The sequence below is a fragment of the Euprymna scolopes genome, chromosome 28, assembly GCF_053919585.1.
Source record: "Euprymna scolopes isolate OS-2025 chromosome 28, ASM5391958v1, whole genome shotgun sequence".
NCBI classification, from domain to species: Eukaryota; Metazoa; Mollusca; class Cephalopoda; order Sepiida; family Sepiolidae; genus Euprymna; species Euprymna scolopes.
In genome coordinates, this window is record NC_136509.1 from 65427505 (window position 1) to 65453301 (window position 25797).

The window sequence follows — 25797 nt, forward strand, 5'->3', positions numbered from 1 at the left end:
CATGCAAAAAGTATTTGTTGAAAAGGAAAATTACAAAGAAGAGATTTTAACTTTCCTTTGCGGACAGATGCAACGCTAGATAATCTAAAAATCACCCCTGCTCAGGTACACGCTATCATAAAAAATCTTGACACTTCAAAAGCATGTGGACCTGATCTCATCCCAGCTGTGCTATTAAAAAAGTGCTCAGCCGAAGTAGCTCCAGTTCTCTCTAAACTCTACAACAAATGTCTTAAAGAATCATGCTTTCCGGGCTGTTGGAAAACTGCTTCTGTGGTACCAGTATTCAAGAATTCTGGCAAAAGAACTGACCCATCAAATTATCGCCCCATTAGCCTCCTCCCACTTTTCGCCAAAATATTTGAGACCATAATTAACCATGCTCTAGTCCGGCATCTTACAGATGCTAAACTTCTGACTGACAAACAATATGGATTTAGACAAGCCCGTTCCACAGCTGACATCCTTACTGTAATCTCTGAACGTATATACCATTCAATGGACAAAGCGGGGGAGGGCAGAGCGGTAGCTCTAGATATATCTAAGGCTTTTGACAGGGTATGGCACAAGGATCTCCTCAGGAAAATTAAATCATACGGTATCACTGGTAGAACACTTACCATAATTAAATCCTTCTTAGATAAGAGAAAAATCCAGGTTGTCCTCGACGGTCGACCACCTAAACAGTGTGATGTAAATGCGGGAGTGCCTCAGGGGTCTATTCTTGGACCTCTATTGTTCCTGATATTTATGAATGACCTCCCCGACAAAAATGCCTCTGAGATGGGTATATATGCTGATGACACTACACTCTATAACAGGCATGACAGGAAAACAAATGAACACATATCTAAAGAAATGGCAAAAACACTAGAAATCTAATCTGTAGTGGAATAGGGACATAAATGGATGGTCACATTCAATGCTGCCAAGACTAAACTGGTTTCCTTCAATAACTACAAGAAACCTTCTCTGCCACCAATAGCAATGGCCAGTGACTCCCTGTCTGAGAGAACATCTTTCAAACTGCTTGGCCTAACGTTCACAGGAAACATGAGCTGGAACAATTATATTGAAAACATTGCCAGGGCCGCTGCGAAAAAGGTAGGCTCTCTCTACCGTGCTAGAAAACTACTGACACCTGAAAGTATCCTGTATCTCTATAAGGCCACCATTCGCCCATGTATGGAGTATTGTTGTTTTTGGCAAAGTTGCGGTTTTTATTCCTGGCATGGGTATAATTTAATTTTGGTGTTTTTATGTGTATTTTTAAATTTCATGATATTTGTAGATGCGTTTTTTTTCTGTGATCATTTTTTCAGTTTCTTCGTAACTTCTGAGTGTTACCTTGAATTAGCTAAAAGTCATGGGTTTTTCTTTCTGGGTTATCACTGTGGTAAATGGCTTGAAATCACTCGGTAATCCCTTAAGGACCATGGAAATTAACAGACTGTCACTTATAACTTCACCAGACATTTTTAAAGAATTTGCAGTTGTTTTGGCTCTTCTAATATAATCAGTAATAGTTTCGGCTTCCATTGGTTTTAGAGAGGTCAGTTCAGTATATAAAGAAATAATTTTGGGTTTTCCTTTCAATAAATAATGCTCTCTCAATATGTTCAATGCTTTGCAGCCATCATCCAGGGCTTCTCTCGTTACTAGTGATAGACTTTGGCTATCTAAACACTGTATTAATTCCGCAAAGACAGTTGCATTCTTTTCAATGAAATCGAGGTCATTTCTGTTTTCAGGTTGTGTTTGAAGTACTTTGTGTAGCTTTTGGATTTGTAGATATCCTAGAAATTTAACTTTACAATTCGAATTTTGATTCGGATCCATCGAAATAAAGACGCACGCTGGGCCCATAACCTCTAGAAGTGTAAGCCATGTTTAGTTTCAGAACAGTTTCCGATGGCTCGTTGTTCTACACAAGTCTTGAGAGGTGACTGGTTTCAGTAGACAGAACAGTTTCTGATGGTGTGTATTTCTAAACAAGTTCTGAGAGGTGACTGGTTTGCAGTAGACAGTTCCACAGAGCAAAAGATTCTTACCATGTCAAGACGGGAGGGGGGGGGGGGAAACATGCGAAATTGCTACAGAAAAGGTTTAATATTTATAGAGCAATTCTGTTTTTTTTTTCTTTTTTTTTTACACAGTGATCACCACTTATCAAGGTCTGGAAGCCACTCAGGGATAAGGGTTATTGCAAGTACATTACGTTAGTGTGGAGATTTGATGAAGTGTTTACTTAAGGGGGCAGTTCATTAGGAATTTGTTAACGTTGGACTTGAACACATCCAAGTTGTAGTCTGGTGGGAAGCAGGCAGACGGAACAAAGTTCCACAGGTGTGCAGTTCTAAGAAAGAAGCTTTGTTCATGGAATCCGTGTTTTGATTTAGGCACAGATATAGAGTGGGGGAAATTTTTCACAGTGGATTCAGCTAGACGGGTGTTTTTCATGAAAGATTGGCGAGGGAAGACCAGAGATTGGAGTTCAGACGAGCACCTGCCATGGAAATAACGATAAAATAAGGATAGGCTCGCAACGTCTCTTCTGTGGGAGAGAGGTTGCAAGGTAGAGAAAAGGGCATACCCCACTAAGCCACGAAGTCTATTTTGTACTCTGTCAAGGCAGGATAGACTGTTTTTAGCAGCTCCTGCCCAGATATGGCAACAGTATTCCATCCTTGGTTTCTGATTGGTTGGTAGCAGACTGTGAATTAATTCGATTCGGCAGTTCCTAGCAGCATTGTTTATAAATAGAATCGCTCGACTGTGTGGGATCATACCCCATTATTAAATCAAAAATATTGTAACAGTTTATTTTAATCGGATTAAAATCTGACATCCTTTTAAATTTGTGCAAATACTCACTTGAGCCAATAAAATAAAATATACTATCATTTACTTTTGCATTAATTTTTTTTCTTTTCCCAACGCTAGTGCCTTTTAACTATAAAACGTATTAGCGAGACATGCTTTTTAGAATGACAAAGTTTTTTTTCAACATTACTTTTATTTATGGAAAAAAAGTTGTTTTTTTTTGTACTTACTGAAAACTTAGTCTCGTTAATTCAGTAGTAATAATTCTCAACACAATTGTCTCATGAGTTCTGTTTCAATTCGTATTTACGCTGTCAGTAGCTTTTTTAACATCAAGATAAGGCTTTTGACGACGTCTTTGTAAAATCCTTTTTTCAGCAAGAATTATTTTCCTTTTTCAAAGTCCCGTGTTTGTGGATTTTTACACTTGAATGTTGTTTTTTCCCCCAATGTTGACAAATAGTTTTTTCCGTTCTTCACCGAACTTTTGTAAAATAAATACTTTTGAAGTTTCGAATTTCCTCTGAGTGTAGGAAAAAATTATTTCAAATTTCCGCGTATGTTCTTTTTTCTTGAATCCCTTTGGTCGTCAAATGTTGTTTTCCAATGACTGTTTTTTAGAGTGAATTCTTTGCCCGAATATTCGTCAGCCAGTTGTTGTTGTCGTGTGCTCGGGGTCCCAAATGAAAGAAACCACAAGTAGTGTAAAGTGTATAAATATAATATGTATTTAAAGAATACAGAAGCCACTAAAGTGGTATGAGAGGAACGTGTTCGTAGAATACGGTTAAACATGGTATGAATGTCTCCATTTAGTCTCTGCAACCAGTGGTATTCATAAGACTGGTTGATTCCACTTAGTTCTCAAATAAGGATGATTTGTACCCCACAACAGTCTCCAACTAGAACAAGCCATCAATTGCTTTTATTTCAACGATTTTGATTTCAATAAATATATGTGAGTGTGAAACATCATTCAATCCCGAGCAACGTCGGTTCTCCCTGCTAGTTTATTTATAAAAGGATTTATAGTTATGGATAGCTAAAGTAGTCTATAATTATCTTTCATGATGATGTGACGATGATGATTGGTAGCTGTATGCATATTGATGGATTTTCTTCTTAGTTTTTAAAATAAATATTTGGAGTATTTTAAAGTTTTGAGCAAATTTTATCCGACATTTTGAATTTCGCTCTATCTATTGTACAATTGTATTCAAGGAAAAATACAATTTAAATGAAAATTTTTCAATTAATTTGTATTCTTCCTTGAATTCTAATAGCTCTAAGATAGAAACCTATTTGACATTGTTAATCTGTGTGAGTGATCTCCCCTGAAAAAAACTCTCCCTGCGAGTGAGGCGTTTTCCGGTCGGAAGTGGGGAAGTGGCCATTGTTGTATATACTCGGTAGTTAGTGAGGAGTCGAATAAAATATTCTCTCTGTATCCGTTGTCGAAGTCCGTCATTTATATGTTTATATACTTCTTTATACGTATTAACAGTCTTGTGTTCGACTACTAACACTGGTAGGAGAGCAAAACGTAACTATGACTTCAAAACACATTTCACCACCCGTCTTAATTAAAGACAAATACAGCACATGGAAAAAAGAAATGCAAATCTGGGAAATGGCCACGTCGCTTGACAAGACAAAACGCGCTCCCATAGTATTTCTTTCTCTGGAAGGAAAACCCAGAGAAGCTGTATTGGAATTAAATGTTGCGACTTAATTCTGTGGATGGAATAGCCAAATTATATGAAAAATTGGGCATCCTTTTTTTGGAAGATATAAACCAGTCGGCTTTTCTGGCCTACAAGACTTTCGGAGACAACCCGATATATCAGTGGAAGACTTCCTTATTAACTTCGGCTGACACGTTGCCAAGTTGAAAGATTTCATATTATCCTGCCTGAACCGGTACTTGCATTCAGGGCATTAAAGAGTGCCTCCCTCACCCCTGAAAATGAAAGACTAGTCAAGGCGACTGTTGGCGAACTGACACTCGTTTCCATGTCGGCCCAGTTAAAGAAGATTATGCACAGACAGCCGTTTGACGCTTCATCTATGAATTCAACACCCGTTGTTGTTAAGAAGGAAGATGTTATTGCCTACACTGAAGATAAAAACGAACCTAGCGAGGTGTACTATGGTCACTCTACGCACCGCAGTGATTCGCATTTTAGTAGTTGGCGAGGAAAAACACATCGCGGCGGAAAACGACATAACAACAACAACAACAACAACAACAACAACAAAGCACGCTCCACTGACAAAAACAAAATGAACCCGCGTGGACCTGCGGGCAACTCTACGGTGTGTTTTAAATGTGGCTGCAAATTCCACTGGTCATACGACTGCCCTTATGTCAACGATACCCTGGACAAAGATGAGGACGGCGAACATGAAAGTTATGTTCCCCTGGCTAATATTGTGCTGATGAGTCAGCAAAAATGGGAGGCAAATGGCAACACGCTTTTGGGTGAAACGCTTGGTTCGGCTATCCTAGATAGTGGTGCATCCGCCACTGTTTGTGGAACAAAGTGGTACAAGAGTTTTCTCGAAACATTAACAGAAGAACAGAAGAAAAAAATAATTATGAGAGAAGGAGTGAGAACCTTTAAGTTCGGCGATGGAAACAAACTGAACTCTCTCCACAATGTGACTCTATGTGTGTGTCATCGCTGACATTGATGTCAGTATCGTTACCGATGTTGTGGATTCCGACATTCCACTTCTCCTAAGAAGCTATGAAAAGGGCCGGGACTTGTCTCAATTTTGAAAATGACAGCGTGACGATGTTGAAAAAGAAAATTCCATTGAAATGTACATCATCTGGTCATTATCACATCCCTATCACCAGACCACTACTAGATAAAGGTAAGCTAAAACACATTCTCCTTGTTAAAGAAATCTCCTCTAAAAACAAAGCAGAAAAATTTTAAATTGCAACTAAATTACACAGACAATTCAGTCATCCCAGTAGTAAGAAATTATGTGATTTAGTAACGCAGAAATAAGAGATTCAGAATTTATTAAAATTTTACAAACACTTCCAAATTCTTGTGAAGTGTATATTCGCTATAATAAAAATGAACCTAGACCTATTGTTGGATTCCCATTATGATCTTATTTTAATGAAACTGTTGTTATGGATATTAAAGAGATTTATGGTAACAAAGTACTGCACCTGATTGACTATGCTACCAGATACAGTGTCGGCGTTAGGATTCCCAGTAAAGAAAGATCAGACATCATCAGTGCTATATTTAAACACTGGATAGTGTATTTTGGGACTCCTGGATCTATCCTAACCGATAATGGTAGGGAATTTGATAATGAATCATTTTGTGACATGGCACAGAATTTGAATATCGTTGTGCGTACCACCGCTGCTGAAAGCCCATGGAGTAATGGCATAAATGAACGACACAATGGAATATTGGGAGAGATGGTAAAAAAGACTTTAAGGGACACAAATTGCAGTTTTGAGATAGCACTAGCATGGGCTATAAGTGCAAAGAACACGCTTCATAGTGCTCGTGGATTCAGCCTCAATCAGCTGGTTTTTGGTAGGAACCCCAATCTGCCCTCCCTTCTGAATGATAAACTCCCTGCATTAGAAGGTGTCTCCACCAGTGAGATTGTTGCTAGTAATCTCAATGCCATGCATGCAGCTAGAAAACAATTTATGATGTGTGAGTCTTCGGAAAAATTAAGACTTGCACTTTAGCATCAAGTTAGGACGAGTACAACACAATCCTACAAAAATGGTGATGTTGTTTTCTATAAGAGAAATTTCTGTGATAGATGGCTTGGCCCAGGAACTGTCATAGGGTGGGAGCACAAGCAGGTACTTGTTAAACATGGAGGTACATACGTAAGAGTGCACCCATGTCGTCTCATGTCTCACCCAGTAACATATCAAAGTTCTTCTGAAAATGAGGCTATAACAGAATCCACCACTTAACAAAATGAGCCTGAAGAATCTTCAAACTTATCAATATCTGATGAGAATGATGTTACTGAAGAACCAGGAACCCTGAATGATCATGTTGCACAATATCAGACTGTGAGAGAGACACATGTACTACCAAAAAAAAAAACCCATTCGCAAAACAATCACCCTTCCCAAACCAGGACAATCCATTAAATGCAAACTTGTCAATGATGATAAGTAGAGCAGGCAAAGCTACAGGCAAAAATAAGCATTTAATGAATGTGGCTATGGAACAAGGTGAACCGTTTTAGCTCGACTTTAATCATGGAGTATTGGATTGGAAAGAAAATGAAGTCAGACCAATAAATAAGGATGAAGCTACCTCTGGTGATGAGGAAAATATAATGATTTCCTCTTCTAATCACAACCTGGAAATGGCAAGAGAAAACGAACTCCAAAGCTGGGTTGAAAATAAAGTGTACACCCAAGTGCTTGACCAGGGTCAACCCAAAATATCCACAAGATGGGTTTACACAAATAAAAATGTCAATGGCAAACAGGTCTATAAAGCTAGGCTTGTGGCGAGAGGCTTTCAGGAAAGGGATGCAAGCAACATAAGAAATGATCTCCAACCTGCTCTAAAGAAAGCTTGGCTATAATGTCATCTAACCATTGGGTGTGTAAGTCAATGGACATAAAAACAACCTTTTTACAAAGTAAAGAGTTAGACCGATTGATCTATTTGCATCCTCCCAAAGAAGCCAGTGTACCTCCAGGATATATTTGGAAACTCTCAAATGTGTTTATGGATTGACTGATGCATCAAGGTTCTGGTACCTGACACTCAAAGAAGAATTATTGAAATCAGGAGCAGTGGTTTCAAAATATGATCAAGCCATATTCACATGGAACTTTGGAAACAAGTTGCATGGTATTATGGCTACTCATGATTTTTGCTTCGCAGGCTCAGAAATTTTTCAGAGCAGAGTTATAGACTGGATTCGTCACTTGTTTAAGATCAAATCTGAGGAAGTTGCTGAGTTCCAGTATATAGGATTAAGTATAAAGAAAAACGGGAATGCTGTTAAACTTGGACAGGATGAATACGTCAAAAAGCTAAAGTGTATCCCACTAGAAGCAGACAGAAATTTGAAAGATGCAATATCATCAACAGAGGTTACTGAAACCAGGCAATTGATCGGTCAACTTAATTGGTTAACCACTCAAACTAGACCTGATCTTAGTTATGATGTTAGCGAGTTTAGTTCAATGCTAAAACAAAAAGATGTAGAATGCTTTACACAGGCTAACAGGGTGGTAAAAAAAGCAAAAAAGGAGAAATGTCACATAGATATTCCAGACTTAAAAATTGTTGCATACAGTGATGCTTCTTTTGGCAATTTAACAGATGGAGGTTCACAAGGAGGCTATATACTTTTTTTAGTTGGAAGCAATGACAAGTATATGCCCATTGCCTGGTAGTTTAAACGCATTAGAAAAGTTGTCAAAAGTACTTTAGCTGCTGAAACTTTAGCCATGGTTGACATGGCAGAAGCCTGCATTTTTTATCGAAAACTTTTGTTAGAAGTATTACAACTGAAAGATAATACCAACAACATTAAGATCTGTAAAACAGACAATTCCTGCCTCTATGATTCTGTACATTCCTCAACACAAATTTTGGATAAGAGACTTCGCATAGAGATGGCCATTTTAAGAGAAATGATTGACAGAAAAGAAATTGAAGAGATCTCTTGGATATCAACTGACAAATTGTGAACTCCTTGACAAAGAAAGGAGTGCTATCATTCAAGATCCTTGGGTTCATATCCGAACCAAAGGAATCCTCTGTATAATGTAAATACCCTAACCCCTTTTTTCTTTTGCAGATTACATGATGCCCAACTTAAAAGAAGAGAAAAGAAGGGAAGAACTGTTAATCTGTGTGAGTGATCTCCCCTGAAAAAAACTCTCCCTGTGAGTGAGGCGTTTTCCGGTCGGAAGTGGGGAAGCGGCCATTGTTGTATATACTCGCTAGTTAGTGAGGAGTCAAATAAAATATTCTCTCTGTATCCGTTGTCGAAGTCCGTCATTTATATGTTTATATACTTCTTTATACGTATTAACAGTCTTGTGTTCGACTACAAACAGATATGACTAGTAGAATGTTCAATAATAGGTAGAGACCCAATATGTATTTGGTGAGTTTCTATCAGTATTTAGTTTTATCTTTGATTTTCGAGTGATTATTCAGACAAGGACGTGACTTTTCTTGTTCTCATGTAACACTCAACACTACTTGTTTTCGAACTGAATAAATGCTTTGAAATAAAATAAAACATTAAAAACTTATCCAGCTAGGTAAAAGAGTAACTTATCTCTATTTATTTGAAATTTATTTGCTATATAGTTATTTTTTTTTACCACTTTTTCGTTTTGTTGTCTATAGTACAGGGTAGAACGATAAAATTGTTGCACTAGAGAAGACAACATGATTCCATTTCCATTTGATGAAAACCAGTTTTTTTTTTGTTGCAGACCATCTACTAGTTGGCCAATTTTGTACAAATCTGAAGAGCGATATAGTCTTTAGTGTGGTTTCAAGTGAGGGCCACATCATGCCACCTCAGATCTGGTAGACCACAATTCCAAAGAGACCTAGACTTGGCTTCAGAAGGAGTGCTACGACTTTGTACTTTTCTCTCACTGCCCCCCTCCTCTCCTGACCTGAACCCGCTGAACTACTTCATTTGGTCATAGGTTAAGAACATCACTAACATGACCTCCCACAACACAAAAGCCAACATAATCGCCGCCATCTGCTGAGTATCCAATGAGCTCCTGCCAGCGCTTGTGTAAAAGGCATGTTCGCAGTTCCGGACTTGTACCAAGGTGGTGATTGGAGCTGAAAGCGGCTACATTAAATAGATGTCAACTCTACTACATAAGCAACTTATCTGAATTGATTTTTTTTAAATAAAACTGTAGTGTTGTTTTATGTAGGGCGACAAATTTATCATTCCACCCTGTAGATATTTTCATTTTTGTTTTTCATGGTGTGGGAGTTCTGGATAAATGCTCTTATCTCTGTAAAAACATTTTTTCTTCATAATTTGTGACTCAAAATATCTTCAAAAACATACTATCAACATTTGATGCTTTGAAATGAGGAGGTTGAAGCATAATGAAAATGCTGTGAAACTAAGTGGAGTTAATTTTAATCAAATTTGGCGTCTTAATTTTCGAATAAATCCTTAGTTTGTCATATTTTTTTAGCTCTGTTCAGATTATACTTACCCCGATTCACCGTTTGATTTTGTCATGCAATTAAGGATTGGTTCAGGGAAATTGTTTGGTTACAATATGATAAATAAAAAAATTACCAAAGTACATAAATAGAAGTAAATATTTGAAACAAATTAATTATACATAATTTTACACCATAAATGAATAATTGAAGATATTAAGAGTTTGAAGCATAAGATTTTTTCACAAAAATTACTGAATTTGGCATCACTGGTAACAATGCTATAAAAGAAAACAATCAGTCAACGAAAATTTTGTGAAAATTATTTTCAAACATACAAGAAAATAAACTCATTTTTATTTATATGCTAGCAGGGGTACTCAGCGTCTTCCGGGCCATATAAGACAAAGAGCCAAAACGTAGATGCGTCTAAACACATCTAAAAAAAGAAAATTGTGTATGTTTCAGCATTCTAAATTCACTTATCAAAAATAAAATAAAATATTATAAAATCATTAAAAAGATTTAATATCAATTATTTCTTTATTGTACCGTGCTAATTTTTAAATAGTATTTTCAAAATAAAATCAAGTTTTACACATAGTAGAAAAAAGTTATGTCTAGTGCTTTGCAAACCACGCAACATTCATAAATGTGTGAAGACAAAAAAAAGTACATTTTCAGTATCACAAATTCACCTTTAAAAAAATATCAGAAAATAAAAATTCTTTTAACCCTGTTTAAATGCAAAAGCTTACTGAAATAAAACATTTTAAAAAATATGCTAAAAATAAAAAAAGACAAAACGTTTGCCATAAATGCGAATGCAAAAACTAATAGTTCTGAAACAACCCTTTAACCCATTCAGCCACTGTGACAGTCGTACCATGACATTGCAAATTTATGTAAACATATCCAAGAAGTGAAGCAGTTCACGCATGTGCAGATGTTGAAATGGTTTAGAAAGAGACGATTTTACGTGACTCCCTCAGGTCATTAAGGTAGAAAAAATAAATATTTTGTTCTAAATTTCACATATTATGCATCCGAGTCCCTGTCTTTTTAGACAGTACTAGAATCATTTTTATTCAAATCAGATTTTGAAAGTTTTAGCAAGATATACAAACACACACATGCACACACACACAAACACAGAAACTCTCCTTTACATAATAGATATTGATAAATCATGGTTTTTTATTCTTCAAGGAAGATGCCAAGTATTATCTACAGAGGCAAAGGTGCTGCCAATTGGCCTGGAGATGCCTTGAAAAATAAAGATGGAGCTGTGGGCTACTACCTCCTCCCTCCAATACAGTACGAAGATGGTAAGATGTTATCATATTTATCATTTTCTTTTTCTGTTTTCTTTCTGTACATGTTTTTTTTTTTGTTTTTTACTCTTATTTATCTCCAACAAGGCATATTGCCACTTGAATGTAAGGGACTACATTTTGGGACGTGTCGATAAGAACACTATGTTGGAACTTGAGCAGCTAGATTTGCATTCACATTATGCTTAAATTTCTGCATGTCAGTACAATCAGGGAAGCAGGAGATCAGGAGGAAATTCCAAAGTTCAAGAGAAGAATAGACAATGTTTAGCTTATAATGCCGAGGTCTTCCAAAATGTCAGTTTCTTTGATAGTCTTGATGCAACTAAATAACCACACAAAGCTATTTGCAACGAATGCAGGTGCTTGCATGGCCAAGCTGTGTGAATGTTGTCAGAAAGATAAATATATACAGAGTGTCCATAAAGTTCGTGTGCACTTTAAAAAATTTATAACTTTATATTTGCGATAGAAATAATCTGTAAAACATGTTATAAAGTTTCATGTATCGATTTTTAAGTATAGTTTCATGTATCGAGTTTTAAGTATAGTTTCATGTATCGAGTTTTAAGTATAGTTTCATGTATCGAGTTTTAAGTATAGTTTCATGTATCGATTTTTAAGTATAGTTTCATGTATCGAGTTTTAAGTATAGTTATTTCACCACAAAATTCGTAACAATTTTTAGATAAGTAAAAAATAAGTAAAAAATATTTTCTTTTGCTTTTCAGAATCAATTTGATCCCATGGCTTCAATTGAGGAAAAAGTAAACTGTGTCCTTTGGTTGGCTGAATTGAAATCTACTATTGCTGTACAAAGAAAGTTTAGAATAGAATACAATAAAAAAGCGCCTCATAGGAACACCATTGTTAAATGGATGAAAAAATTTAAAGAGACAGGCTTTGTCCATCATAAACCACGGTCTGGAAGGCTATGTGTCAGTGACGAAAGTGTTGCTTCCATAGAAGAATCCTTTACTGCAAGTCCAAGAAAGTCTGTAAGATGGGCATCATTGGAGCTCGGGCTGCCAAAGTCTACTGTGCAAAAGACTCTGCGGGCAAAACTTCATATGAAAGCTTACAAAATTCAATTACATCAACAGTTGTTAGAAGAGGATTATTATGCACGGCTAACTTTCTGTCACCAGTTCAATGAAAAACTTTGCAATGATGATGCATTTGTGAGTAATTTACTGTTTTCTGATGAAGCAACATTTAACATTAGTGGCAAAGTCAACGGGCATAATTGCCGAATTTAGGGAACTGAAAACCCAAATGAAACTGTTGAACATGAAAGGGACTCTCTTAAAGTTAATGTGTAGTGTGCTTTGGGAATAAATCGAATCATAGGGCCGTATTTTTTGAAGATCGTGTTATTAACAGTGACAGCTACTTAGATATGTTGCAGAATTACTTTATTCCACAACTTAAACAATACAATTAAACTTGAAAGATGATACAGTGCTTCAACAAGATGGAGCTCCTTGTGTTTTGTTCAGCGTGTTAGGCAGTTTCTAAATCAGGAATTTAGCAACCAAACCTAGTTCATTGGAAGATTTGAAAGCTAGAATAACTAATGTGATTTCAGGCATTACTATAAATCATTTGGCAAATGTTTTTCGTGAACTGCAAAATCGTATTACCCTTTGTATTGCTAATGATGGAGGGCATGTGGAAAGTTAAATAAAATTTCCACAAAAGCTTAGTAAATATAGATTTACTTCTTTCAAATCCATTTTACAGATTATTTCTATTGCAAATACAAATAAAGTTATAAGTTTTTTAAAGTGCACACGGACTTTATGGATACCCTGTATTTATACTAAGCCTCAGAAGAGCATATCTCCAAGTTTTTGTCCAAAGAAAGAGACTATTCTAAACAGTATCAGGCTAATGTAGCCATAGTTGTACTTTTATGCACGATGAATAGGGACCTCCAAGGTTTACCATAAAGTCGTTGGCGTCATCACTTTGTGCATACATTCAATATCAACAAATGATCAAAAGCATTAAATATGAATAATTGGAACGTTTTTTGCTATTGTTTTGTTTTGTTAGATTTTAATATTTACACAAATATTATATTTATTAAAATATATAAATTTATGATTTTAAAATATTTATGTATCTATTTGTCCACTGGCCTAATATTTTTCTTATACAATAAACATATGAATTAAATGGTTAGCATATGAATAAGTTGTCCGTTATGGGTTCCCATATATTTTGGGTTAATAAGCCGCTAGAAAACCTAGTAACAAGTGATAAATAAAAACATATTTTTGCAACGATAAATTTTAATTTTACAATTGGAAATATTGATTTTTTTTAGTAGAAGCTTTAGCTCTGGTCAATGGACTGAAATCCTGCTGGATATTCATACTCGAATCCCAGGATTTGCTGGTAACAGTGGATCACCTGCTACTAATTGTACAAGCTCTTTCTAGATTCGCACAAAAACACGCGTTCACATCTCAAGCCATTTTTCTTGTCATACACATACGCGCACACAGACATACGCACGCACGTACACACGTAGATATATTCACATTCACGTACATATGCTTACATTCACGTGCATACACACACACGCTACATACACACATATACGCACACGTACGCACACATGGGCAACGTCACTTCCCAAAGACCACCGGAAACAACTATAAAAGCAAGAGACCTGAGCTGTTTCCTTCTTTTCGACTCAGCTCCCGAGCTGAGCAGCCGATGGACTATCCGCTCCCTTTCGGGGCGCGTGCGCCCACATGCCTCACGTCACCTGCTACTATGTGTGGGGCAAGAGTCAACAGAAAGTACATACACCTTACATGCTTTCTCTCTCCATGGCCTGGATTGACTTTCTCTCTACAACAATAAACTTTCTCTCTCACCAGCTAACAGCAAAAGATGCACGCCAAACTGGATTGACTTTCTCACTCTCTCTCTCTCTACAACAATAGACTTTCCTTCTCACCAGTTAACAGCGAGAGACGCACGCCAAACTAAACACGTGCTGTACCCTTTTCTTTCATTTGTTTCTTCACAAAATAAATTCTAGTTCGTTTAATTCAATAAACGCGTTGTTCGTTTCTTCCTCAAAGCAATTTATTTTTCCTATTTTGTATGACTGGGGGATATATATAATATATCCACCAGTCCACTACATAATAAAAATATTTTCAAACCAGGCTCTGGAAAATATTGAAATGGTATTTGTATTGAGAACAAAATAAATTATACAGAAAACAATAGTTGTAATACTTAATGCCAGTATGGCATACTATGAAGCACACACACACACACACACACACACACACACACACACACACACACACACACACACACACACACACACACACACATCAATATTAGAGTCGGTATCTCTTAGTCTATTTATCTAGTTTGGAACAGGCGGATAATACGGAAAATTGTTTTTTTTAATAAAGAATAAGAAAGGAGAAATATTTCCAGACTGAGGCAATTTTTGTTTTTTGCCCATTTTGTGGAAGCTATATTATGTTTGTAAATAAATATCTAATATAACTCCCTCACCACTTTCTTAAAATAATGTTTTTAATTCACTAGAAACAATGTTAAGACAAAATGGGTTCTTTTAGATATTGAACATTACTTTAGCAAAATTTCAAGTAGCTCTATGATATTATTATTATAATTATTTGATAATTATTATTATAATTATTTGATAATTATTATTATAATTATTTGATTATTATTATAATTATTTGATCTATTATATGTTTATGCTGTAACAACTTGTCATTTACTGAATTTGATGTTCATTTATTTTGGGACTGACTTTTTTTCTTGTTCCCCCCAGGAAAGTATTACATTAAAATGGGCCACTGGGACGAATTACTTAAAGGATTTCTGACAACTGCTAAAGAAGTGCAGGAATGGTTCTTGGGAAATGGTGATGAAAATCTTGGCAAACAACTTGAGCAAGCAATCATCAACGTTGTTAAAGGTGACATACAGAAATATGATTGTTTTTAACAAAAGATTGTATCATTTAAATATTGTGTTAAAAAAGTTTAATTTTCAATAGTAATTCAATATGTCTTTCCGAATATAGATATAGGGTTTTTCCCTCTAACTACTTTTCGGTATGTTAATATATTTACATATTTGTATATACCGGATTCACTTCCACACTGATTAACCAATCATTATGAAGAGGTCAAAATATTTATTTTAATTCAGTTTTATACAAAGGAATAAAAAGGGAGTTGTAAGCGCTTCATGAAAATTCAGATAATTCCAATTTTTGTGAAATATTAACATATATCTTATAGACATCAATTAATAAATATTTCCCAAATTTCAGTTTCTTTGGGGTGTTTTAAAGGGTTTTTAGTGAACATAATATGGGCACAACCTTCCATTTGAAGATTCAAATATTTCAGATTTATATTTGATTCATAGACCAAGGCCGCCAACCTCCAATATTTCCTCCTGTATCATGTGATGTATAAATATCTGTACATAATGTTGCCAAGCTAATCAAAAACCTTGATTCCAGTAAAGCAATCAGCCCTGACGGTATTCCAATTATAGTACTCAAAAGACTTCAACCAAAAATAGCGCCCATCCTTACAAAACTGTTTAAACATTGTCTTAAGGAGAATTGCTTCCCATCACCCTGGAAAATCTCATCAGTATGCCCTGTATTTAAGAATTCAGGTGATCGCTCATTTCCCTCTCAGTACAGGCCAATAAATCTCCTGTGCGTCATGAGTAAGTTGCTAGAATCTGTGTGAAATAGAGAAGTAATCAACCATCTCAGCAAAAATAACCTTCTTAATGACATGCAATATGGTTTCCATTCTGCTAGATCTACAGCAGATGTGCCTACAGTTATATCCCATAGGATTAGCGAATCTCTCGATGGAGGCTACCTTTCAAGGGCAATTGCTCTTGACATATCAAAGGCCTTTGATAGAGTATGGCATAAAGGTTTACTTCACAAGATCTTCAGCTACGATATAGCTGGAAATTATTAAATCATTTCTTTCTGATAAGTTCATAAGAGTAGTGGTTGATGGGCAGAAATCAGAAGCTCTCAGTATTAATGCTGGAGTCCCTCAGGAGTACATCCTGGGCCCAACTCTCCTCCTGATCTACATTAATGATCTTTCAAATCATATCCTTACATCATTCGTAGATATTTATGCTGATAACACTACTATCTATGGTAGCACATTAAAGACCATAAATGACCAAGTTCTCTCTGATTCTCTCTCCTCTGATCTTGAACATGTGGTACAATGGGGGGAAAAAGTGGCTGGTTAATTTTAATGCATCTAAAACCAAGCTTTTATCTCTACATCATCAACGTTCTGATCCCCATCTGGCATCAATTGAAATGAATGGCTCTCATCTTGGGGAGGCCTCATGTTTTGACAAGGTTCTAGGCTTGACCTTTACTCCTGATCTTAAATGGAACACATACATTAAATCAGTTACCAAGGCCGCTGGGAAAATGGTGAGATCTTTCTATCGATCCAGTAGATATGTCACTGCTGATGCAATTCTCTATCTATATAAGAGTCAGGTGCGTCTAAGGATGGAGTACTGTTGCCACATCTGGGCAAGAGCTGCTAGAAAGGACTTATCCTGCCTTGATAGAGTTCAACATAGACTTCGTAGCCTCATAGGGGATGTCCTTTTCTTTTCACTGCAATCTCTTTCTCACAGAAGAGATGTTGCGAGTTTGTCTCTGCTTTATCATTATTTCCATGGCACATGCTCGGCTGAGCTTCAATCTATGGTTCTGCCCTTGCCAAACTTTCACAAGAAACACCTGTCTAGCAGAAAACACTATCACTAATTTCCCCCACCCTTTATCTGTGCCTAAACCTACACATAGATTCCATGAGCAAAGCTTCTTTCTTAGAATTGGACGCCTATGATATTATCTTCCGTTTTCCTGCTTTCCAGCTGTCTACAATATGGTTGTCTTCAAGTAAACAAGTTTTTGATGAGCCATTCCATATAAGTTAACAAATTTACCGAATTTCCATTATTAACGATTACTATATTGTCCAATTTTTACTGTACACTCTTTAACCCTTATCCTCGAGTGGCCTCTTGGCCTTGATAAGTGGTGGTGCCTATGTAAAAAAAAAAAAAGTTATCAGACACTAAATTAAAAAGATTCCCCTAATTTCAATTTTTCTTATGACCTGTTAAACCTTAAATGTTAGACATTTTCTTGAATCAAATTCATGAAATAAGATTTGAATAAGGATTCTACACATAAGATTTAGTAGCATAAGGTCATAATAGGGGTCAAAGTTAAAAAAATTGACCGCTTTTTTTTTTTTGCTCAACATACACCTCCAAACACCCGGGCAACGCTGGGCTGAAATGCTAGTTTATACTCCTATAAATTCGTTTTTCTTTTGTGTGTATTGATTTTCATATTAAAAACCCTCTTTTCTATTAGTATTTATTTGCTTTCCCACTAAAGCAAAATGTGACACGAGGTCATTTTTAAAGTGGGGCTAAACCAGCGTCCATCCAGATGTCTTACATTTGCAATGTACTTGTCCAAGCCATGCCTAGAAATTTCACGACGCACGTCAGTGTGTGAGTTAACTGCTTCATTGCCTACCTTCCTAAGCCTAGCTCTAACTACTTGACCTTCATAACGCTCGCTATTCTCATGCAGAAGGTCCTGCTTAGCTAGTTCCTGACTAACCCTATCACCCTCCCCTGTAGCCCAGGCTAGTTTCTGCTCTAGCTTCTTCTTCGTCTTGGCCTTATCTAGTGCGAGGCGCTGGGCATACTTGACGGAGAAGGTTCTAATTTTGTCTTTTATACCTACCCACCACTTACTTCCGGTAACCGCCTCCACTAGTGCTTTTTGAAGCAATTCTATTAGCTTCTCTTGGAAGTCTTGTATCTCCAGAAGGGAGGTGTTTAACTTCCAGTGAGCCACTAACTTAGGCCTATTTCCTAGCTTCAGCCGGGCCATAACTAGTTTATGGTCTGTCTGACCTAGCCAAGTGAACGTAGGACAAGATAAGAAGTCTACTTCGCCTCTCCTAACTAACATCCTGTCCAAGTAAGTGTTTGGATAGGAGGAAATGCTATTGGTCCACGTCCACATCTCCCGCCCTGGATGTTCGACCCGAAACCTGTCGACCAGACCGCATCTAGCCATCAGATCAGCCAGGCTGGATTCACACCTCTCCGATCCTCTAGCATTGCATCCTACCTTATCTATCTCGGGGTCTAAGATGGCGTTCCAATCCCCCATTAGCATTACCTGCTTCCGACAATCTACAAATGCGTCAAGCTGACTGAAGAATGAGACCCTCTCACGAGCGGTGCTGGACGCATGAACCATGATCACCTGAAACACAGAATCTTTTACGGCAACATCGGCCACAACCAGCCTGCCCACCACTTCCCTATGAACACAATGTCGACCGTCGTAGACAGGGTATGTTTAACCAGCACAGAAACTCCCTTCCCCTATGGGCTGCCATATGCTGAGAAATTCTCAAAATCTCGGGCCAGCACCTGACAGTCCACAGAGGAAACGAAATGCGTCTCTTGAATTGCAGCCACATCCACTCCCAGGGACAATAGGTCGTGCCGGAGACGAGCCGCCCGGCCCGATGATCTTAAGCCCCTCGCATTCAAGCTAGCCAAATTCAAAGCCATAGTACCTACCTTAGGGTGTGTCACACTCAGCTCCGAAGTCAGCCAGGGAGAGGACGCCAACATTATGTGCCATGCTCAAGGTGGTCAGGTTTTTCATATCCTGACCTTCTCTCATAATGCCGCCAATGTCTAAAGGAAAAATTAATTTTATGGCCCTGTAGAGTGACAGATGGACCAACACTGGAACCCTTCCCTTGCATTGTTTTGACAGTTCGTCAAGAGAAGGGTCATTTTTCTTCATCAGTTTGATTCCCGGAAACGCCCCTTCAGCGGCCTGCAGCCTTGTCCACAAGTTGGTCTTGCAGGCCTCTGGAGTTCTGACAAAAGTTATTAGGAGCGGCGCGTCCGGGAAATTTGAGGGGATATTTACATCTTTCCCCTCTGTCTGTTTGTAATCGAGCAGAGGTTTTAAGTTTTTCCTTTGCCGATGGGAAATGTCTGTTGCCACAGATAGAGGGTCTACATAACATAGTTCCTTGAGGGCAAGGGCATTTAATTTGGTTGGTCTGCGAGAGGCAGAGGAGTCTTTCCCCTCCCTCGATTCATTCTTTTCCTTTTCTTTTTGGGGTGGTGGCTCAGTTTGCATTGATGTGGCGATGGGTGTTTATGTTGTGCCTGGTGTTGGTGCTGGTGTAGTGTCTGGTGTTGGTGCGGTGTCTGGTGTTGGTATGGTGTCTGGTATTGGTGCGATGTTTGTTGTTGGTGCGGTGTCTGGTGTTGGTGTGGTGTCTGGTGTTGGTGCGGTGTCTGGTTTGAGGGTGGAAGTGGATTTTGTTGTTAGGGGTAGTGTATGTTCACAGGGAGTGGGGGCCACCTTTTCTTCCCCTTTTCTTCTTTTGTTTTTCTTTTTTAGTCTTTCGAATGGACCGGGGAGAGGTGAGGTTGAGTTCTTCTCCCTCTCACTTGCAGATTCATCCTCAGAGGAGCAAGCTTTTCTCCGCTTGATCCCCATCTCGATTGGTGTGGGGACTGTTGGTTGTGTCTGCTCCTCTAGTTGCTGCTGCGGCTGTTTTTGTTGTTGCTGCTCTCGCTAGTGTAATTGCTGCTGCTTCTGCTGCACTTGCTGCTTTTGCTGCTGCAGTAGTTGTTGTTGCTGCAGCTGTTTCCGTGGCATCGGCTGCGGTGGCTGTTGTTGTTGCTGCATTTGCAGCGGCTGTTGCCTCGATTTTTGGGCTGGTGGTGAGACGGTGCTTCTGTTTTTGTCCCACTACCATGCTCCATTCCTCCCCCTTGGCCTCCTGGGTGGTTTGGGTTTTCCTTGGAGCTGGGGTTGGTGCCACGGTTGCAGGGGTTATTGCCGCTTGTTTTGGCGCGGGCGCTGTCTCAGGGGTTGTGATCGTCTTTTGGGTCATTTGATTAGTGGTTACCCTTTGGGGGCAGCTCCTAGCCATGTCGCCCTGCTTTTGGCAGAACCAGCAGTGGCCCTCCACCACTACCATTATAATAGTGTCCTTGTACGTCAGTAGCGCTGGTATCGCCTGGACACCCTCCCCCTTCAGCATCATTGCTACTGTGTAGCAGCCCAGGTGAGTCCCAGTTTTTGACTGTACTGGGATCACCTGTTCCACCTCACCGTACTGGCTGAAGAGGCCTCCTAACAGTTCTGCAGGTATTTGGGTTGGCACATTAAATACCTGCACCCGAGTTCTTCTCTTGCCCTGGTATTCGGGTATTAATTTGACTCTCCCATGCTTCTTTCTTTCTTGGAGGGAGAGTCTCTCCGCATCGTCCTTGGTGGGTAGGAGGATGTCCCACACGGCGAAGCTCCTCTAGTACAGGTATAGTACCGGGATGTTAAGTTTGTGGAGGAGCCCCGCCATGAAGACATGTCGGGGCTCCTCCACAAACTTAACATCCCCAGGAGGCGGTTTTCCGGTATATTGGAAATGGCTAAGGACAGGACTCTGCCCTCAATCGCCTCCCAGGCACCCTGTATGGGTTTTATATCTGCCCCCCCCTCTATGTATTGTCTGTACTTTGTCAGGTACAGGTCTCTATACTCTTGAGGGGACAATTGTTTTTCTACGGTCTTCCCCCACACAGACCCTTTGGTGGTGTTGGTGTTGGTATGGGGTCTTTGGTGATGTTAGCCCATTTGTGGTCTTTTATGGAGGTCGCCCCTGCCTGTTTATTGGCGACGCTTCCTGCCTCCCCAGATTTCTTAGTCTGTCCTTTTGTGAGAGTGTCGCATTTTGGGGGGGGGGGCAGCTCCCTTTTCAGTGTCTTTTGGTTAGAGTCTTTTTTGGGAGCTGCTTCCCATTTTGGGGAGTCGGTCTCTTGGGGAGCATGATCTTTTTTGTTTACTTTGAGGCCATCTGCCCCTTCCTCGTTTGTGAGGTGCAAGTGGTATGTCCCCTCATTTTCTTGATCTGCTCCCCTCTTGGGGGAGCAGCCCTCCTGGGGAGCGCTGTCCCCTTTATTGTCCTTTTGGCCTGGCACCTCCTCCTTTTTGTGGTCGGAATGAGATGCTACAGCCGATTTTGGTTTTGCTCCCCTTTGGGGGGGAGTCACCCTCGGGGAGGGGGAGCTGTTGGTAAATTTTCCCTCTCCTGGGGAGCGTCCAATGCTGTCATATCCGGGTGATACGTTGTTTTTGCTCCTCCTGTTGGTGAGTCGTCCTCTTGGGGAGCAGTAGCCCCCTGGCTGGGGGTATCCATATTAGTGGCCCCCTGGCTGAGGGTATCCATATTGGTGGCCCCCGGGCTGGGGGTGTCCGTTTTGGTTCCCTCTTCTTTTAAAAGGCACTGAAAAGAGTGACGTGGAGTTGGCGTCCAAAGTGGAGAGCCGACTTTGGCGCCAAAATGAAGTGGCGCCAAAAGGCGGCAAGAGGGGGATTGAACTGTGAGAGGGAGTGGGAAGTTAGTGGAGGGAAGAAAGAAAGTGTGTCCGACCCTCCCTCGCAGGAAAGTCGTAAATTATCAGCTCGGATCCCCCCCCTCTAAGGGGGGGGGATCAGGGAAAGACAGACAAAGTGGAGGTGCGGACAGAATGCTACCCAACAAGCTCGTCAGGTGTTCCAGGCACGAGAATGTGTCGCCAGAACAACACTGCCTCGCGTGGTGTATGTATCAGAACAGATACTACACTTTGAGATATTAAATCCTTTATTCATGTTAAAAATACATTGAAAATCAACACTCAACAAAAGACTTAGGCACATGGCCAACTCAAAAGCGGGGGATTGTGGATGTCGTTGGTCATCCTTGTCACTCCAAAACTAAACAAAATCAAAAGTTTCTCCCAGCTAGTATCTTTCACCATAATACCGCATTCACTCTTTCATACTGGGGGACATCCTACTAAACTCCCAATTTTTAAAACATTTTTTATTGACGTGTAAAAACAAAAAAAGCTAACAATAAAAATGGTACAATAATTCATTTGTGTCGAGGGGGGAGGAAGAAAAAAGAAAAAAAGGTGATTAGTAGGACCCTCCCAACCCCGTCTAGTTGATAGACTGCCCGTTCCACTAGGTTCGTAAAAGGAACATGGCTTCTGCGGGTCAGTCTCTAAGTGGGGATGCCCTCTAGATGGGGGTGAATAGAGAAAAGAAAATTTTATGGGTAAGGAATGGGGGTTAGTTTGTATTTCTTTCTCTCCAAGATGGGTGAAATTTAGAAGAGGGGGTGAAAATAAAAATTGCAAGAAGGAGGGCATGGGGATCTTGGAGGCTTCCTAATCAGGGAGGGATGGAACACACACTCAGCTAGCTGAGAGGCTATTTGTTAAATTTTACTTTACGGAACTGCGCGTTCCACACCTAGGCGGGGAACACGTATTCAAATTTGACTCCTCTTCGTACACACAGACTTGCTACCTGTATCCATCTTCTGTAAAATGCCGCGTGATTCAGCCTTCTTCTATCACATCTGATCTTCACCCGTGGTTGGTGTTTAAAGAAAGCGATCAGATCCTGATCAGAAAAAGACCCCCTCCGACAACCTTGCAGACGCGACGTCCAAATCACCATTCTCGCCACAGCCAGGATTGTAACGTAGACCATTTGTCTTTCATGGTCCCACAGTGGCCTCACATTGTCCACAACATTGGATACGGTAATTGGGCAAGGATACTCAGGATTAATGCGAGCCGTCACCTCGCTGACATATGACCAGTACCAGCCGAGTTTGCTGCAATCGAAGAAAGCATGATCAGTCGTTTCTACGGCTGTTGTCCCACAACTGGGATAATCAGGCAACTCCAAAAACCCGGAACTGCATTGTACGTTGTTCCAAAGGCCAAGAACAACAGAAAAAAGGCAAGGTATTTATTTGCTCCCCCACCGAGCAAATTAGGCACAAGGCCGATTTTTAAAGTGAGGAGTGAAGGGGGGAAATGGGGACCAACTCCCTGGGGAGTAGGGGAGCTGGAAGTCTATTTTGTACTCTGTCAAGGCAGGATAGGCTGTTTTTAGCAGCTCCTGCCCAGATATGGCAGCAGTATTCCATCCTTGGACGTACTTGGCTTTTATATAGATAGAGAATTGCATCAGTAGTGAGATATCTTCTGGAGCGGTAGAAGGATCCCACCATCTTTCCAGCGACCTTGGCAACAGACTTGATGTACGTGTTCCATTTCAGATCATGAGTAAAGGTCAAACCCAGAAGCTTGTCAAAACACGGGGACTCTCCCAGACGAGAGCCATCCATTCCAATTGATGCCAGATGGGGATCAGAGCATTGATGATGTAAGGATAGGAGTTTGGTTTTAGATGCATTAAAGGTAACCAGACATGTCTCTCCCCACTGAACCACGCGCTCGAGATCAGAGGAGAGAGAATCAGAGAGCACTTTGTCATTTACAGCCTTTGATGTGTTGCCGTAGATGGTCGTGTCATCAGCATAGATGTCAATGAATGATTTAAGTATGTGTTTAGGGAGGTCATTGATGTAGATCAGAAAGAGAGTTGGGCCTAGGATTGACCCCTGATTGACCCCTGAGGGACTCCAGCATTAATACTGCAGGCCTCTGATTTTTGTCCATCGACCACTACTCTTATGAGCCTATCGGAGAGAAATGATTTAATGAGTGAGAAAACATTTCCAGTTATACCGTAGCTGGAAATCTTGTGAAGTAGACCCTTATAATATGGATTCCAGCAACTTACTCATAACACACAGGAGACATTGGTCTGTACTGAGAGGGAGATGACTTATCACCTGAATTCTCAAATACAGGGCAAACTGATGAGGTCTTCCAGGGAGTCGGAAAGCACTTCTCCTTAAGGCAGTACTTAAACAGTTTCGTAAGTATGGGAGCAAGTTCTGGTTGTAATTGTTTTAACACTATAATTGGGATGCCGTCAGGGCCAGTTGCTTTACTGGAATCAAGGTTCTTGATTAGCTTGGTGACCTCATGCACGGATATTTGTATGTTACCTAGCTTGTTCTGTGTTATAGGAGGAAATATGGGGAGTTGATGGCCTTCGTCGCATAGGGTAGAATTAGCTGCAAAGTTCTTGGCAAATAGTTTGGCCTTGTCTGACGCTGACGAGATGACCTCTGGTCCATTGATAATGGTTTGGATAGAACACACACTTCTGTTCAGGATCCTATTTGTTATTTGCCAAAATTGGTGGGAACTAAGCCGCTGATCAGCTACCTTTGATTTAACAGACTGGGCATATAGCTGTCTTGCATTTTTTATTACTCTTTTACAGTGGTTGCTGGCAGTCCTGAAAGCAGCTTTAGACTCAGTGCATCTATTACGTTGGTAGCTATGGAAAAAGTGATTTCTGTGCGCGATAGCAGCAGCACATTCTGGGGAGAACCATGGCTGGCTGTTTGGTTTTTGTTGGAATTTTTTAGATGGTATGAATTGGTCTATGCTTACAATTAACCATTCGGTCAGATCTGATACTATAGAGGACACTTCCTTTTTAAACATGGAGTGCAGAGGTAAATCAGATATGAATGTACGGAAGCTATCCCAGTCAGCCATAGAGTATCGGTATACAGTACGGTGGAGGGGTACGTCTGGGGACTTATTACATTTTGTTTTTATCTTAACTGATACAACGGAGTGGTCGGAGGATCCTAGAGGAGAATGAACAGAACATGAACATAGCTCAGGGGAAATTGAGAGAAAAAGGTCTAGGAGGCTTGCATATTGACCGGGTGTATCGGGCACACGGGTGGGTTCGCAAACAATCTGAGTGAGGTCATAAGCAGTGGCAAAATCATGACAAAACCTCCCCTCATCATCTGTCTTATTTGAATGGGTCAGCCATTCCACGTTATGGACGTTGAAGTCACCACAGATGTGGATGTTAACCGAGGGATGTGCAGACAGGATGTGGTCTATTTTCTCAGATATGCTCTTAAAGATAGTAACTCCGCTGTTGTGGGGCCGATAAAGGGCAAATATAAATGCAGTGGTGTTAGCAAGTGTAAACCGGAAGTACATATAGGGTAAGTAAGGATCTTCTCTAGAGATATCCCTGCCACACGGGAAGCCATCTTCTTATCCGTTAATTATGAACTCATCTAGGGAAGTGGTCGGCCCTATTTCAGTTTCACTTAGAAATAATATGTTCGGTTTTGTCTCCTGTAATTGGGTTTCAACCTCTGGAAGGTTGGAATGTAGACCCCTGATGTTGGAGAAGGAGACCTGGTAGTAGGGGTCTACGTTGGAAGATGGGGCTCTAGGTTTATTCGAGTTTTTTTCTGGAGATATTTCATGTTGAGGTTTTGAGATTTGTGGAAACAGGTCGGTATATTTGGTTAGAGCAGTACAGAGAGGGAAGGTAAGAGAGAAAAAGA

The 25797-nt window shown here is 39.7% G+C and overlaps 1 protein-coding gene across 1 annotated transcript in view; it reads left to right on the plus strand.

Annotated features, from left to right (window-relative positions):
* Window positions 1-25797, plus strand: part of LOC145249682 (N-methyl-L-tryptophan oxidase-like) — an 80509-nt gene that overhangs the window by 50340 nt on the left and 4372 nt on the right. The window contains exons 5-6 of the mRNA XM_080111479.1: window positions 11220-11338; window positions 15183-15329. Of these exons, the coding sequence (XP_079967605.1) occupies window positions 11220-11338; window positions 15183-15329 (266 nt within the window). The remainder of the gene's footprint in view (window positions 1-11219; window positions 11339-15182; window positions 15330-25797) is intronic.